The 17,426-nt window shown below is 44.5% G+C and overlaps 1 protein-coding gene across 1 annotated transcript in view; it reads right to left on the bottom strand.

The window, feature by feature from the left end:
* Positions 1-14: 14 nt before the first annotated feature.
* TIAM1 (T cell lymphoma invasion and metastasis 1) overlaps positions 15-17,426 on the bottom strand; it is a 348,762-nt gene continuing 331,350 nt past the window's right edge. Inside the window, exons 24-29 of the mRNA XM_023519721.1 lie at positions 14,405-14,513; positions 11,383-11,441; positions 10,714-10,816; positions 8,211-8,298; positions 6,187-6,359; positions 15-2,490 (exon numbers count right to left, since the gene is read on the bottom strand). Of these exons, the coding sequence (XP_023375489.1) occupies positions 2,021-2,490; positions 6,187-6,359; positions 8,211-8,298; positions 10,714-10,816; positions 11,383-11,441; positions 14,405-14,513 (1,002 nt within the window). The 3' untranslated portion in view covers positions 15-2,020. The remainder of the gene's footprint in view (positions 2,491-6,186; positions 6,360-8,210; positions 8,299-10,713; positions 10,817-11,382; positions 11,442-14,404; positions 14,514-17,426) is intronic.

The following is a 17,426-nucleotide window of genomic DNA, read 5'->3' as shown; positions in this document are numbered from 1 at the left end:
CAAAAAGGCACAGACACTTTTCAATATTTTTATTGTTTGACAGGCATTTACAACGTTCCATTCATAGACCTAAAAACATAAAAATAGACCTTCTTTCAGCTTATAAAAGAAATATATAAGAACTTTTGACATAGACACGTCATGACCTTATGTACAAGAGACAATGGCACCCTCTGCTAGCACAAGACTTTCCAGCATTTTCTGACGGACCCGCGGCACTGGGACTAAGTAAATGTGACACTGAGGAGCCTCAGCTTTCCATCCGGACACAATCGAACTGGAGATGATATGGAACAATGCAGTGATACAAAGGGTATAGAAACCATTCTAAAGCTTTTTAAGAAAATCAGAAGATATAGCAAAAATTTAATAGAATAAAACTTTCAAAAGATCAAGCTCAAAGCCCTGGAAACCCGAAAGGGGGCGGGAAGAGAGGGCAGGAAAGCGGGTGAAGCAAGCAGGGGCACAGAGCATGATGTTCTGAACTCTCTATTGTCTGGAAATATAAAGTCATAACTGATTTTTATAAAATATAATTCCTAAAGCTACTATAAAATTCAGGTCTTTAAAGTACCTACTGATGTGTCAAACACCAAATAGATATTTTCCCCAAAAAGAAAGTTTTCATATTATTTAAACCCTTCTTAGGAGGTGGACATTGTGAAATGGGAAAAAAAAAAAAAAAGCTATAAACCTTTTTTTAAAAAATTAAATTGAAAGTGCTTTAACTTGTTTTTGCTCTCCCATTTGGAACTCTGTTTAGATGTTAGGTTTTTAGCATGTTTACCCTGTTTCATTGGCATGAAGAACGTGTTCTAAACATAAGACATGTTTTTGAAGAGGTTGTTTTGTTAGGAGGTTTGGTTATGGACTGTCAGGGAAGGCGTAGGTAATCTATGAATGAAGATGCAACTCTGATAAGAAAACCAATGGTCACCATAGCAACCCCATGAGAAGGAGTCTGCCCTCCCCCTCCATATGCGACACACACACGCACACACACGAACGCACACACACTGCCTCTTCGGGTGTCGTGTTTAATTCCACCAAGCTCCCATCTCAAATAGAGGTTCAAACCTTTAAAAAAAAAATCTGTTTCTTGGGAAAAAAAGTTTCTCCTAAGTGTGGGCATCTTGTAGGCCTTTCATATATAAATATAAAATCACCATGCCTTACTCTCTCTGTAAAAGGTAAAATCCTCATTTTTAGACTCAGAATTACATTAACACTGTAAAATTCTCATCTGTTTGTGCCCCTGCATCTCAGGTAAAATACAAAAAAATAGCATTTAGGTTTTTTTTTTTTTTTCCAAGTGATAAATTTGGATCTCTTTTCAAAGAGTTTGGCATCTTTATAACTCTATGCAAAACTAGAACTTCCAAACACTGACATCAAGTGAGACCAGCCACAGACCAAAACAGAAGAGAGAGGAAAAAAAAAAAGGGCTCATCGAAACATAAATCTCCACCCTCGACTCACACATCCTTAAAATACACAGATATTCTCAGACATTTACGAAGGAAAGGAGGAAGAACACTGCAAGCTGTACAGTTGCTTTGTTTTGCGTGTGAAGTCGTGTTTTCCCAACTAAAAGATGGCTCTGGATTGATTTCAGACAGAGCGATCTTTATTACTGTCCCTTGCTGTGCTATTCCTTAAACTCGTCTGTTGTACATACTTAAACTCCTGGGGTAACCTGCTTTCCAGTGCTATAGAATCTTTTTTTTTTTTTTTTTAAATTCTTCGGGCCCTGATTGATTGAGAATAAATAAAAGCCCTTAGTAATGTACAGAAGATAGGACTCGAGCGGATGTGAGGTTCTGAACAATCCCTTCCGATGTCGTTAGAATGATGAAGTTGGGTGACTACGATGGCTTCAGAGCAACGTCAGCTGCCAAGACTGTGTGCAAGAGCGCGACCTACGGGACGTGCTCCTCCTCGAGGGCGCGGGACCGGGGCAGAGTGAGGGCGGGGCGGGGAAAGTATCTACACACGCTCTAGGGGGAAGGGACGCCGTCAGTCAGATCTCCGTGTTCAGTTTCCTGGACGAGGCAAAGTCTTCACGCCTAACCCAAATGACTTCCTCGCTTGTGCTCTCCAGGCCGCCACTGATGCCTGACAGCGCAGCTTGCTTCTTGAGCTGCGTCATGCGGGACGCGTGACTGTCTCGGGGTTTCCGGCCTCTCTCCCGGGGACCGATGGAGGCGGCCTGAAGCCGCTCCTGCAGCTCTCTGTCCACGTCGGCGCCCTTCACGGACTCACAGAACTCATCATCGTCACTGAGGATGTCTGTCTCCTTGATGTCGTCTTGCTCCTCATACTGAGCAAGATCAAACTGTTCCTCTACCCATCGGTCAGTGTCCCCGCCACCGGGGGGCTGCTGGGACTCTTTCTCCGGGCTGCTGGCGGAGATGGCGTCAGAATCAATGGTAAACCTGTTTCGGGCCAGTCGCCGCCTCCTTCTCCCCAGAGACTTGCTTGGGGCGGACACTGCACACACACACAAAAATATAAAAATAAAACCCCCACGTGCTTTACATGAGATGAAAATCCAGAGAGCAAAGCAAAGAAACACTAAACGGTATGGCTTGATATTATTCGGGGCTTAAAGTCCAGACTTCACCAGTCTGCCTCGGAGTCTCTGCCTCACACAGCTGCCTGGACTTAGAGGACGTCCTAGCACTGGACCGAAGGGCAAGGGGAGACAGAGGGACGCAGGGGAAAAGGGAGTTCGACTCCCTCCGAAATAATCCATTTCTCTACCTGTGCACCTGGGAGGCAGGTGATGCTGATGCCTGCTGCTCTCACGTCGACCCCTGACCTTGGCATCGGTCAGTGCCCTTAAACCTGACAACGCCCCGTGCGCGGCGCAGGGCTCCAAGGATCCCCGGAGCAGTCATTTAGCTGGAATGGGTCTTTAGTAAGGGGTGGGGGTGCTTCTAGAGTCTCGCTGTCTTTGCAGAAATCACTATAATATCTCAAGGAGGCAGAAGCCCTGGTCTGAGTTATCTTGCTCTCTGGGAAAATGAAGGTAGCATTCCTTGAGGATCTGCAGTTGGAGGAAGGGCACAGCATCCCTCTTAAAGAGACGGCAGAAAAGAGGGGCTCTCAGAGACAGAGTCTCCAGTTAGTTCCCTGTCCTCGTTCTGACAACCCCCATATGAACCGTGAGGCTAAGCAAATGGGCTTAATCTACCAGACTGTTCTCTATCTCACCGATTTCGCTTCTAAAAAGCAATTAAAATATCAGTGCGTGAGTGGGATGAAAACTAAATCATATATGACGCCCAGGCGGCCGATCAAAAAAGTGCTGTATAAAGTGACAAACGGTTAAGAAAAACAAATCTTTGAATCCATTCTTTCATCCTACCGCCCTCTAGGAAGCCAGATTTATTAAAAACAAACAAATAAACAGAAGACGGCACCCAATCAATCATACAAACAATCCCACCACACACACATACACAAAAGACAGCTGCCATGGAAACACAGCTGCTTCACTGCTAGTGAAGTAGCTGCCGCATTACAGACGAGAAGGTGAGACGCAACACAGCTCATGGAGGGCAAGAGCCTCAACACCAAGGTGAGACACAACACAGCCCACGGAGGGCAAGAGCCTCAACACCAAGGTGAGACACAACACAGCCCACGGAGGGCAAGAGCCTCAACACCAACTGAGAGCTGTGTCCCTAGAACCTAAGCCCTAACCATTAAAATTGCTTCAGTGCCACTGAAAGATGACTATTCTGCCCAACGTAGCCTTGACTTCAAATAGAGAAGGCAGGAGGTCGAGGAGCTGGACAATGGGCTGACCTGGCTCCAATTCCAGCCATCCTCTGCCCCGAATCCCTGTGCTTCCTTCCATCATCGTTCCTAAGTGTTCTACCATCTTAAAACATGGAACAAATGGACATCACGTTCATTCCAGGAGGGGAATAAAACCCATTTCCAGGGGGGCAGGGAATGGAAAAAAGGAATAACCAACTACTATTGGGAAGAAGTGATTTTTTTTCTCAATGCCTTCATAATGGAGCCAGACTCTCTCCATCACTATATTTGAACTCCCTCAATTCAATATTGGGCCATTGGAAATATTTGTCGATGCTCTGCATGCTGAAGTATTAGAGGCGAAGTGTGCTAATGTCTGCTTCTTTGAAATGTGTCAAAAATAAGATGAGTCGATGGATGAGAGATGGATAGGTATGCGATCATGAGGATATAGAAAAATACTGACAATTGATGGTGGGTATGAATGTGCAATTCTCTCGGCTGTTCTACATGTCTGAAAATTTTCATAAAATGTGGGAATGAAAAATTTTTCAGTTGGTTATTGGCAGATATACAGTACTTCTAGACTATATTCAGAGCTATAATTATTGAGACAGGATGTCCGGCTTTACTGTGCTATTCGAACAGAACAGAGGGAGAAATAAACTACCTGGGTAGCCATGATGATGCATAATGAAACATGAGTCTCTATCCTTTATTAAAAGGATACTTAATAACCCAGCCAGCCTTATGGAGTTCAGAGAGACTCTGATTTGAGCATTTCCAGGGTTCACCATTTAGAATGACCGGTTAGTGCTGTGCTTACCCACTCACACACCATTTTTAAATCAACTAACATGCAGGTCCTGATGATAGCGAAGAGCTTCAAAAGTAGAAAGCTAGAGACTTTCTTCAGCCAAAAATCAGCCATCAGACAGAAAATCTTCCAATCAGCCAAAGCCCACAGGCTCTGACATCAAGGCTGTCCCCTGGAATTCATGATGCTGTGTAGGGTGTGGGCTGGTCATGTTTTCTTTCTACAAGGGATCCCAACGGGACAACTTTTGAGTGTTTGGGCTTAGTTTCAAAGTAAATGCAGCTCTGAATTTAGGTTCATTGATTAACAACTGAAAGTTGGCCAAGGACAGACGGGGGTTCCTGAGGTTGGAACACGGTCCTAATTAAACATTCCCCGGCAAAGGAAAGGAGCAGGTGAGACAATTCTAAGGTGAAGTTCTCTACTGTGAGCTAGAAAGGGATCAGAGAAGCTTTCTACACAAGGACTCTGTGAGAAATCGAGGATATAGAGGTTTGCATCGCTCTTAGGATATTTTGGAGAACCCAGGAGAGTGCTGGGTGTTCACCACCCTAGGTTTTCAATAAAACACTTATCAACTGATTGGAGGGAGAATAGATTCAAGATAACTAACCCTCTAACATCAGTTAAACTTAAGGTGCTTACAGACTGTAATATCCCATGTCAAGCTATGTAGGCTGCGTCTGTGGAAACCTTCAACCATTCGCACGGCTACCTGAGCCTCGTCCACCGGTGGAAAGGCAACTGGGACAAAGTTCATAACCTTTTTGGCAAACGCAAAGGAAGCTTATTTCACTGGACTCTCCCCTGCAAAATTCTAGGCTGGCTCTTAAGAAAGGAATGAGTCTCTTGATGTCATTAATACCTACGTGTTATAGAAATATCTTTCTTCCTGGATATGTGTTATTGTCATTATAGGTAGTAGTATTGATCTTCCTTCCTCACTGCTCCAAGGTGATGATTCTAGCCCTAAAAGAATATTTACTCTGGGGTCATTTAAGCTCTAGGTTGTTTTTTTCCGAGAGCAGCTGAAGGCTTGCCCAAATTAACACTGAAGCTGAAAATAAAGTTGCAGGCACAAGGCAAGGGTAGAAATCTGATATGCCATCTGGTCTACCGAACATGGAATCTTTACTGAGAACAAGCATCGCTGAGTTTCCGAACTATAAAGCCACCGTGTTCTCAGAAGGATGGGCCGCGACCTTGCTGAGATATGACATACTGCTTTTTGCTCGACAAAGCTGGCTGTCATGCAAAGCAGTGACTCTCATTCCTCAAGCCGGCTGAGACGGCCCCTCCAGAAGGAGAAGGTACTCGGCTCCCGGCTTGGCGAACGAGAGAGGAGCTCACCAGCCAGGAGGAGGAGGGCAGCGAAGGGAAAGCTGGAGGGAGGACAAGAGGGGTAAACCAAGCGTGGGTCCCCAGGGAGCCACCGGGAAAGAGGCCAGGGTCAAGGAACCTCATACCAGGGAAGACCCGTACCCCACTGTTAGCTCCAAAGGCCACATCTAAACCCTGCTCAACAAGGATTTCGAGCTCACTCAAGCCCTACAGCGGACTGGGGGTGACGGGGATCTTGAATGTCTGAATCCCCACAGTACCTGCCCTGCTCATGGCTGGCCTGGCCCCCTTGAGCGCACATAATCTTTTTCCTCCAAAAGGGACATATTGCTGGGACGAGGGAAGGCTTTCAGTTTTCAGGAGCTGTCTTCTGTGCTTATCACGGAGGATCGAATGCACAGCCTTCAGGAAATCCTTTCGGTTCTCTGGGGAGCTATGAAAAGAAGATTTATACACGTTAAGGAAACAGTGCTTAGCATGCGGGGAACTTCTGATGTTATCAGGTGCAGCTAAGCAAATATCCCCGAGGACCAAACCTTAAAGACAGAAGCCAGATTCCCAGTTCTGGGCTGAGCTGTGTCTTCATCGCTGGGGACAGAACACAGGTATGCCTGTCCCTTTATGCTTCAGAATTCTCTCCTGCAGCCAACTTGGGATGACAAAGTGGTCCACTAATAAACAGGTGGACCAATAGATGAATTCTGTACCAAGAAGTTGCCAAATTCTGATCTTGGTACGTAAGGCAGAGCTTTTCATTCTAAAATGTTTTTACAGACAAATGAACCATAGATTCTTACAGCTCTACAGAGCACCCAAAGACCAATGTCCCAACATCTTTAGTTTCCTCTAGAGTTGGCCTTCTGTTAAAGATCAACTCCTCTTACAAGACATTTCAACATGTAAATATTAATGCTATATTTTTAAGAACACAAATCTTCCCGAACCCTAATTCCCGAAGTAAAAAATACTTCGTAGGTTAAGAATTGTTTTTCTTACTAACATTCTCAGTATTTCTTCCCAGGTTAAGTTTCACCTGGTATTTCTTATTAACAAAGAATACGGCATCTCTAGGCGTCCGCTCACTGGACTCCGTGGATTTTACCAACAAAATCATAAGTATATTCACCTAAATAGATGGTAAAGATGCTGCTCGAACGAGATGTAGATTATTTGAAAAAATTTTCAATTCTAGTCTCAAACGCTCCCTGGGATCTGCCCGTTGTTGATCCCTGTCACCCAATAAGATCGGTGATATAGAAACATAAAACATGGGATTTGAAGCCAAACCCACGTGAGTTTGAACTCAGTGTTCATTTGCCATAATATAAGGTCTTAGGCATAATATAAGGTCAAGGCTCTATGAGCCTTGGTTCCCCATTGGTAAAATGGGATCACAGCAGTACCACAGTCTGACTAAATAAAATAATGCATTAAGGTGCTTAGCGTAGCTCACGCTTGGTAAATATGCCTTCTTATTACAATAGCAATATCATTATCAAATACTGTAATCATCATCATATTAATTCTGTTTTGTGGGCAACCCACAGCATACTACTCCCCACAGTGTGGGGTATTGGGTAAGTATCAAGGAAATTACTGAATACCTAAGATTCAATTAAAGTATAAATGAGTATAGATTATATTAGAATGCCGCCCATTGGGATCATCTATCTTGACATTTTTAGGCAGAAACAAAAGAGAGAAAAGAGAGAGGGAAAGAACGAGAAGAAATAAGTAGAAGCCCACACTGTAAGTTTAGCTTCCACTCAAGATCCGCAGATGAAACCGAGCAACCTGCACCAACCTCCCTACACTGATGTTTCTGTACGTGATGAGGAATCCTGGTGACACCTGCACACACTCTCACCTCCTCCCCGTTGACTCTCCATCAGCTGCATCTCAGACATGCTACAGTTTAAACAAACAACATATCCAAACACCGAAACAAAATATTATAAGACAACAACTTCCTTCTAATCTACCGAATGTAAACATGGGAAGAAAGCCCACATTTGATCATTGAATATCTTTGAAAATTCCTATTTCCTTTTAGAAAGATATTGAATTAACCAGATTACTGTCTGTATTCTAGTAAAATTAGTTTAAGGTATCCAATTAATGTCATTTAATGTGTTCAATAATTTCTCAAATGTATAAGCAAAAGCATGGAGTCTAGAGATGCCCAGGCTGGTCTGCAGAACCCAGAGCGGGTTGGGAGACACCAAGCACAGTCACATTCTTCCCCCTGAGTGGCACGGTCTTCACATCACGGCCCCAGGCTCACCTGCAGCACAGGTGGAAGACTCTCTCCGGCCTCCCTTCCGACTCTGATTTTACGTGGACAATTTCACACACGGTATTTGCTTCTGCATCTAGGCAAATTAAACCAAGCATAAATTAGGGCATGTTTCCAAGAGATCGATTCACATTTTTACAAAAGCATCTTCCATGCTTCGGTGTAAGATCACATTGTGCAGAGCAGCATAGGACCAAAGGAAGTTGACCACGACCCCGTGATCCGAAGAAGACCAAGTGTTCGAAAACTTATCGAGTGCTAAGGAAAAGAATGCTCGAAAAATTTCCAGTTGCAACCATCTCCTTCTAGATGGTCTACAAGGATAATCATTGATCGCAGAACTGACCCTTCCAGGTGCACGGCCTATTTAGCTGAATTATTTCAATGAAGCGATTAGCTGTTTTGGCACCTGTGGGACTAGACAGAACCCAGGATTCCAGTGCAGATGTCACCAGGCTGGTGATAAAAAGAGGCAGACCCTCATCTTCTGTGGGGGGACCCCTTCCCGGGAATGACCGGGTCCAGTGCTTTGGACTGTAGCAGGTCCAAATGGGGCTTCTCTTTCTCAGCCCTGCCTCGGTGCCCACTCTGTGTGAACCAAAAATGGTATGATGAGAAGGTAAGAAAGATTTACATTTTAAGGTAATTTCTAAGTCTTGTAATACCCGGCTGGCAACACCATATTATTATTTTATAAGCCTTGCAACGTGTATCATTTGAAGTTATGAATAAAGTGTTTGTGGGAGACAATTTATGACAAATACCATGACTGCACCTTGTGAAGTCTCATCCTTGTCCAGTGGGTTCAGAATCCTGGTCACAAACCCTCATTGTGCCACATTATTCAACCCCAACCAGGACCCATTTGCAAAAAGTGTCATGAGCTCTTCCAAACTAAGGTAAAAATCTAGACATTCCACGTTCTGATTCTCAATACAATCCACCGAAATGTATTTCACAGTGAGGGACATGTTGGCTAGTGTTTACAACTCCATTAAAATAGGGTTTTATCTTGATGGTTTCAAATTTAATTGAAATGAAAAATAAACGGTGAGAATGGAATGTCACGCCACAACTATGGCTTTCTTTTAAAAATGTAATGTCTTGAGGTACTTATTTAGGCCCCAATGAAGGCAAAATTCCTGGCTGAGAACCTGCAGCAATTTGCTATAAACATACGCTTTCCTCATTTATAAATATATGAACTAGATAATTTACAGCCTAAGACTGCAAAGTTAGACAACACTGATATTTAAGTGCCAAAGCCTCAAAGTTTTATCACAGCTCTTTGCAGACCTCCAACCTACGGATCCCCGCAAATTCACACGTACATCAATTTTATAAATCAAATCACTGGTAAAAAGGCACCAGGGTAAATTTCTGTCCTGGAAGGTGAGATAGAAACCTTCTTAAGGCAAATAATCATCCCGAATATGTTTATCCAACGTGGTATTTGCATTTGAGGTTTTCTACTGCACAAGGCATAACAACTGTGAAGGAAGATGCACTTAATTTAATTTGGGTGAGTCATCGAAGGTTCATAAAATATTACAGGAAGTTTTTCCCCATCACATAGGGGAAGTGGGTTTTATGAGGATCGCAGATGTAGAAACAAGTGGAAACAGGAAAACGATGAGCCACATCAACAGGACACTGAGAACTTAACGCTCCCATCAGGAGCATGAAGTAGGAGTGCAGATCCTCCGTGCACCTGACACTTCCATGGCGTCTCTCTACTCCCAGACACCTGCAGCTGCTGTCCAAGTGGGACAGGAAGTAGGTGTGGCCTGAAAGTTTCTACTTGGCCCCCAAACATGCCCCTTCCAGGACAGGTCCAGGAGAGCCACTCCTGGTAGTTCCTCCCTAGATCAGCCTCAAAATAAGCCCTGGGTGGGGCCTCCGAGTCAGTCAATACCCTGTTGATGTTCACTTCTCATATGCTTACAGCATCATCTAGTTTTGAGTATGTTCATTGCTATCCGAGAACTCACTTCACTGCTATTTGGATCACAGGAAAAGAACTGACATTTCAAAGTCTTCACACCGATACAAAGATTTAGAATCTATCAGAAAGAAAAATGTATTCAGTGGCTTTTTTTGTGCTTTGGTCTTTTCAGGTCTTTCAGTTAAAAGGCAAGTCAGTGGGCTTTCGTCTGCTTGTGGGCTTCAAGGATTCTTTCCAGGAGACTCATCACTACTCAGGTATTAGTCCCTAATACTATTAATTAATATAAATAACAGAGTGACTAGAATTCCTTGGAACAATACGGAAGGCATTACATCCATTCACTCCGTACATTCATTCACTCACTTCCTCTCATACAAATATTTAATAAATGGTGGGGCAAATAAGAGGCAATGGACAGATGGAGGGAAAAGAGAGGTAAGGAGCGGAGAAGAAAGATGGTAGGGTGGTTAGACCAAGAGCGTGGATTCAGAAAAACAATTCACACACACAGGAGACGCACGTACCCAGCCGTTCAGAGTTTACCTGCACTTGCTAAAGCTCGAACCTGCAGAGCTTCGGTAGGGATCATATGCCGAAATCGGAAAGGGTCCCACTCCTCATAAATTGAAAGCCTGTGAGATCCTACCTGTAGGAAGAGAAGGAACCAGGTGCATGAGAACGGTCTGCTCTAGCCGGTGCTAGTCAGACGCCCCACCCTTCTCTAAACCAGTGACACTGGGACCCAGTTCTTATGCGGAGGACCTGGACCGTGTGTGTACTTTTACTCATCCAGTAGAAAGCAAGAGGCCATGTGATAAGTATGCTGAGGGGTGCAAACACTTTTGCTAACCAAATCCAGGTAAAGGAGAGACACAGGAAAGAGAAGAGGGATCTCGAAACAAGAAGAGGGGCAGGAAGAACAGGAAGAGAAAAAAAATAGTGTTAAGAAGGTTCTAGCCACGGCAGAGCCAACACTATTCACTTCCATGCTCTAAACGTGAGCCTGCCTGAAAGAAGGCAGGTCAGGCCATTTCCTCGAGCTCTTAGCAACACTTGAAAAAAAAAAAAAAAAGAAACAGAAAAAGAAAAAGAAAAAAATCATAAAAGGCTAATGACTGACGAAGGGGCAGACTTATGATTATGCCGCTATAACTGAGAAGCAGATAGAAAGGGAGATTCTTTCAAACGGTGGGGTGAAATGCGAAGTCTTACAAGTTTCTTCTTCTGTTTGGAGCCATCTTTATACACAAGGACCACAGCAGTTTTGAAGACTGGAAAAAAAGTAAAATAAAAGCGGTTATGGCAAATAAAGACCGGGGTTTCCCCCTAAACTTCAATACCCTGTGGTAATAAACACTAGTTATGAAGAGACAGCAGAGACCCAGCTACCAACTCCCACTCCACCTTCCACTCACTCGTCACGTCTGCGAAACTCAAAAGCCTGAGACAAATTTCCCAGATTCAGAATAAACACAGCCACCTAAATAGATGGAAATAAACGCCCCCTCTCCCACGGAAACTTCTGGGTCACATGTGAGACTTTGACTAGGGTGTCATTTTAAAAATAAATTTTGAAAACAAAACGATAACCTAGTTTAAAATTTCAGCCGATAACATTTAACAAAAACGTACTAGTTCGGCAGCTGGAGAAATAATATACAAACACCTTTAACGATAATAATACAATTGTTTAAGGTGATGTATAGCTATGTCGATTAAACTAATATTACACACACGGTGTTCATAATTCAGGAAACTTATAGTTTATTGTTCTTCATAATTGGTTTATGAAGTAGAATGTAATTCCGCTTCTTCCAAACAGGCTGAATCACAGAAAACTCTGTAGAAGCAGGAAGTGCGGAGCGTTACTCTTATATTCTTTGTGGAGTGGGGAGATACAATGGAGTTAAGCATAATCTTCCATACAAATCTTTAAATAATACCACAAATGCTCGACACCCAGTGATTCTGACTCCTCCTGGGGAAGAAAGAACTGGTGCTCATAGGGATGTGAGGGTGACTCCAGCCCATCCTTGGTTGTCCGTGAGAAGGTCTCTGTTTCTCTTCACACTCTGACCCTAAGGCACAGCTGGGACTCATAGGGGACATGCCTGGTGTGCCAGACACAGAATTACAAGGGAATAAAGGTCCAGAGAATTCTCAGAGATGGGCCCCCAGGCCCTCTGGAGACAAAACCAAAGTACTTGGGTCATTTTCTATCCTACTTAAGATGCGGCAGTCTCCCCTCCATGTACCGTCGCCCTAAATCTCCACTGCGGGAAAATAAGCTTGACGATACAAAGAAGCTGGCTCCAGGCACTGTGTCTGGACTGCCCCTAGCCCGTCACACCTCACAACCACAACTCAACGGCACGGTGGCTGTGGCTCTAAGAAGGCTACTAGTCTGCCTCAGGTCACCCCAACTTCAGCCACGCTGGGTCACAGCGGTGGGGCCAGAGTGAATCTCCACCTGGACTACGCACACCTCTGCCACCCCCGTAATCTCACCTTGATCCTCGAGGGCTATTCTTCACTCAACTGACTTCGGGGCTTGCCTCATCCCTTTAGACATGGCCTTGATCTCCAGAACTCCTGACTACCTTTGCCAGCCTGAAGCACACTCTCTACACCCCAAAAGGTGAACATCTAACACCCTTCAAGGCGGAAGCCCAGATAAGTTATTTCTCTTTTTCTTTTAAAGGTGATGATCATCAACATTCTGTACACACGAGCCGTCCTGTGACTAAGACATCAAGGTGCTGGGTTGGCAGCGCGTCAACTTTGGTCTCAGAAGAAAGTTGCACTATTTCCTGAGATTAGAGGTCGATGGTTTGGGTCACTTACTTCAGAATCCCATATCCCATAAAGGACCTACCAGGAAGCGTCGGAGAGCTCCCGGACTTCTCCGAGAAGAAAATGCAATATAAAAAACACAACTGGTATCAAGGAAAAGAAAACAAACAATATTCCTCATCACCACAAACACCCACCCCTATTAAAAACTACCACCACGTTAAAATATCCCAGTGCTCCTTGGTATAGGATATTTAGTCACGTGTTTTTCCTGTACTCGGCTATGTTCCTTTGTTATTTTTAATGAAATGCCATCACCAGCTACAGCGGCTCTTTGACAATGTAGGGAATCTCACTACATTTATCTACAGAGGCAGAGCCATCTAAGTAGAAAGCCCAATAAATCATTGTATTCTGATTTAATATCACTAGGATGTTCCATTTGAGAATACTCTGTTCATATCATGGAGGAAAAAACTGTGTTCAAGTAAAGAAGCAGTAATGAACACCCTCCCTTTCTTGCCCCCGACAAATAAGGTAAGGTAAGAGAATGCAAAGATTAGACTTCCTTTATATTATGTTCCTTTATACTACGTTTCTACCAATGAACCTTCTGAGGAAAGGCTAGGAAAAAACACAACATAAAATGAAAACATGAGCCGTTGATCGTTTTATACTCAGGAACAGCACACACTGCAGGCCACAGGATCATCCACGTTGCAACAAGCCATATCTCCTGAATTACGCACAATGCCCAGAGTGCTAACCCATAGCTTTTGTCTCTCAAAAAGCATATTATAGTACGAACACATGAGCTTTCCAGTTCCCGCAACTGTATCCACTGGAACCGGTTTATTAAAAAAAATCAATCATTCACAAACAGCTCCTTTCCCTCTGTATTAGTCACGACGTGACTGAGACGCGCCTCACAACAGATGAGAGCTCCTGGTGCTGGTGCCGCCGTAACAGGTCAGCTGGGAACCGATGTCCCGAACCCCAGCTTCACACAGAGCAGAGTCAGAAGGAAAGTAAGAGTTCTCAGATCTAGGGTCTCAAACAGAAAGTTCTGCCTTGACTTTTCACTTTACTTTTCCTTGGTTTATTATTAATCCATTATTTTAGAAAGATATTTAGAGCAGTTGAAAACAAAACAAAACAAAATAAAACACCTCTCCTGCCTCTGTGTTTAGGCCTGGGGTGAACTCAGGCACAGCCATTCGCTCTCTCCCATGTTGTTGGGTGGCCAAGTGTAGCCGGAAGGTTCAATTTGGTATTTGTGGCATGTTGGTGGCCATAAAGGAAAGATCGATTCGGATAACCGTAATTAACTTTATTTTAATAAACGTGCCTTGGAAAAGAAATGTTATTTTGAAAAAATAAGGCAGCCTCCTACCCCCTCCCCACCCCCACCCCCACCCCCAAATCCCCTTCGGATACATACCAAAGGCTGCCAATTCTGGCTCCTTTTTCCACTTCCCCAGAGAGGCTGGCGGGTTTGGCCATATCACGGTGGTGTGCAAAAGCAGGTCTCCCATGCTCAGATCGGCAACCTGAAAACCGGGCACAAAGCAAAACTTACTGGGCGGTGTGGAAACACTCAGATTTTTATGACATTTTAAAATTCAGCAGGCTGATGTCAATTCTACTTCATGAAAATATTTTCTTTAAAAACACTTGGTCATCTGTTTTTGTTTCCTCTACCCCATATTTGCCTACCAGAATTTCAATAATAAAGTGGAAAAAAAGGTACAAATCGGAGTTCTGAAATACACATACAGTAAATCTGTCAGAACTGATCTATGAAGTTGGAGACATTTTGTGTTCACAGAGAGAGTTCCCCAAGGAGAGAGGAATGGCCATCAGAGACAGTGACAAAGATCCACCCCCAGCAAACTGGACGCCTGTGAGTTTAAACCCCCTGGGAGCCAAGGTCTTTCTGAGAAGCAGCTGAATCAATTATTTTCTTCTTCTTCCAACTCACTTTAAAGAAGATTTCACTTTAGAGGAGGAAGAGAAAAGCCCGCTGAGGAGTTTGAAGGTTGCTCTTTAAGAATGTGCAGCGTGAGCTCTGGGACCCTCGGAAATCACGAGGTCTGGTCCCACACCCCTGAAGGTCAAATGCTAAACTGTCTCAGACAGACAAGAGCCACCCAGACAGATGACCCAGAGACTCCGCCCACCGTCCAGGGTTTACGCCTCACAACAGTCAAGTCTGCTTTTCTTACTGCAGTCTTTGGCCCACTTCCAAGCCCATCAAAAGCCCCACCCTCAGCCCCTGACAGCCTCGGGAGGGGTGGGAAGATCATGGGTCTCTCTCTGGGCCAGAAGATGAGACTTTGCAACAAGTTCCGTCCCGCCCATTGTAAACGCCACACACTGTTAGGAGGCTCTTCCTCAGACATGCCTCCCCACACCCCACCCAGTGGCTTCCCAGCTCTACTCCCCTGTGTCCAGACACCACGCCCAAGTCCCTCTGCCTCAAGGTGGCACTCCAAATATTCGAAAACTTGATGTCGAGCTTCTCAAGGAGAAACGGCTCTCGTTTATTCTGCCGCTCGTGATCTGAATGGGCTTCTAGACACAGCAGCAACTGAGCAGCCCTTGGCCAAACACGCTGCCACGTGGCACTGCCCTTTTCATGCCAACAGACCAGGCTACGGTGCTGGAGGTGTGTGGCTCCAGCAGCGCAGAACCCAGCGGTAATGTCACCACTATAATAAATGAGACCATTAAAAGAGTAATAATTACCCTAATTATTACTGAGCTATATTATTAATAGTATAGCCAAGGGTAACAAAAAAAAAATGTAAGCGATCATATTACTTTGTTTATACGTATGAAGTAACTAGTCAACCAACCCCCAGGACAGTATCAGCTAAGGAACTAGCCAGGCTCTGCCACTTGGCTCACACAGAATAATGGTTATACACACAAGTCACATTCCCGGGTATCATCTGGGCCACAGCCTTGGGGGTATGTCTTCAAAAGTAATTAAAAGTCACTAGGGTAGATCATTGTCCAAACTCTACTTTCTCCCGCTAATAGAATTACAGGCACACCGCGTTATATTGGGCTTGTTTTACAGGCCTTCACAGATACTGCGTTTTTTCACAGATTGCAAGTAAGACCTTCCACTAGCAAAAAGATTATGACTCGCTGAAGGCTCAGATGACAGTAGTGGTTTTTAGCAATAAAGTACCGTTAGTTAACGTATGTACATTGTTTTAATACAGTAGAGTACAGCGTAAACATCTCTTTTATATGCACTGGAAAACTAAAACATTCGTGCAACTCGCTTTACTGCAGTATTCACTTTATTGCGATATCTTCAAAGTATGCCTGCATATATCTGCATCTTCTGCCATGTGATTTTTTCTAGTGCCTCCCACTAGACTAGGCAAAGCCCTGATGACTTTGGGCTTGGCCATGAGCCTTGGCCCATAGTCTTGGCATAAGAAATTTCCACCAGCCCTCGAGCTGCCACCTTCCCGCCACAGAAAGGACAGGCCCCAGACAGCCACTGCTGCTCCAGCCTGGATCCTAGAAAGATGAAATGTGGAGCACACTGAGCCCTAAGCTCTGAAACTCACCGAGAGAAGCCAAAGTTCAGGTGACCTACATGCTAGGTGTGAAATAAATGTTTGCTGTAGTGAACACGGAGATTTTGAGTAGTTTATTACACAGTAAAAATGGGCTGACAGTGCCAGTGCATACGGTTTCTCTCTTTTGACACGTTTCCACAGGACAAATGTGATAAGGGGGTCGGAGCTGCTCCCTCTGGCCAACACCTCTCTGTTGGCCTTTTATCAGTCCCCTTCTGAATCTTCCACCCAAACCCCAAGACTGAGTTCTCTGGAGCAGCCTCTGCCCTCACAAGGACTGGGATGTCCTGCTGAGCTGGATTGTGGGGGCCCTTCATCTAAGGGGGAAACGCCCCCTTAGGCTTCGTCTTCTTCTGACTTAAGCAACAGGGATGCTCTGTGTGGTCCAGCCCAACTCCCTAGAATCTAACACGGGGTAGGAAGGTGAAGGCCCCGCTGTATCATACAATGTTCCTGTGCCACCTTTGTCCTCTGTGAACATATCTGCCTTAAGGGACCTCCTGCGGAAAGCTGGCTGAGGACAGGATCAGGTACCCTGTGTCCCTGGAATGTTACCATCTCAATATAGAACTACCATTCCCGGCAGATGCTGATAAAGATTCCTATTCCTGACTGTTTACAAACTGTTCATAAATCTATTCCAGGGTTTTGCTGGATGTTGCCATTAAGAGGGAACTTACGATAATCAGGAATCACCTTTGTGGAAGCTGACATGACTCGTGTAACTCCAACTGTCTGCCTAAGTTTCCACGGTTGTTCCGAAATACACTCCGAGAGGCGTTTGGCAGGCCCCCTTCTCCCTGGGGTCTTATTTTTGGGGAATCAAGACCACGTCATTCTTTCCAGTTTGAAGACCATTCT

The sequence above is a fragment of the Pteropus vampyrus genome, unplaced genomic scaffold, assembly GCF_000151845.1.
Source record: "Pteropus vampyrus isolate Shadow unplaced genomic scaffold, Pvam_2.0 Scaffold233, whole genome shotgun sequence".
Lineage (NCBI taxonomy): Eukaryota > Metazoa > Chordata > Mammalia > Chiroptera > Pteropodidae > Pteropus > Pteropus vampyrus.
Note: the sequence above shows the minus strand (reverse complement) of the source record. Positions and strands in the feature narration are given on the sequence as shown.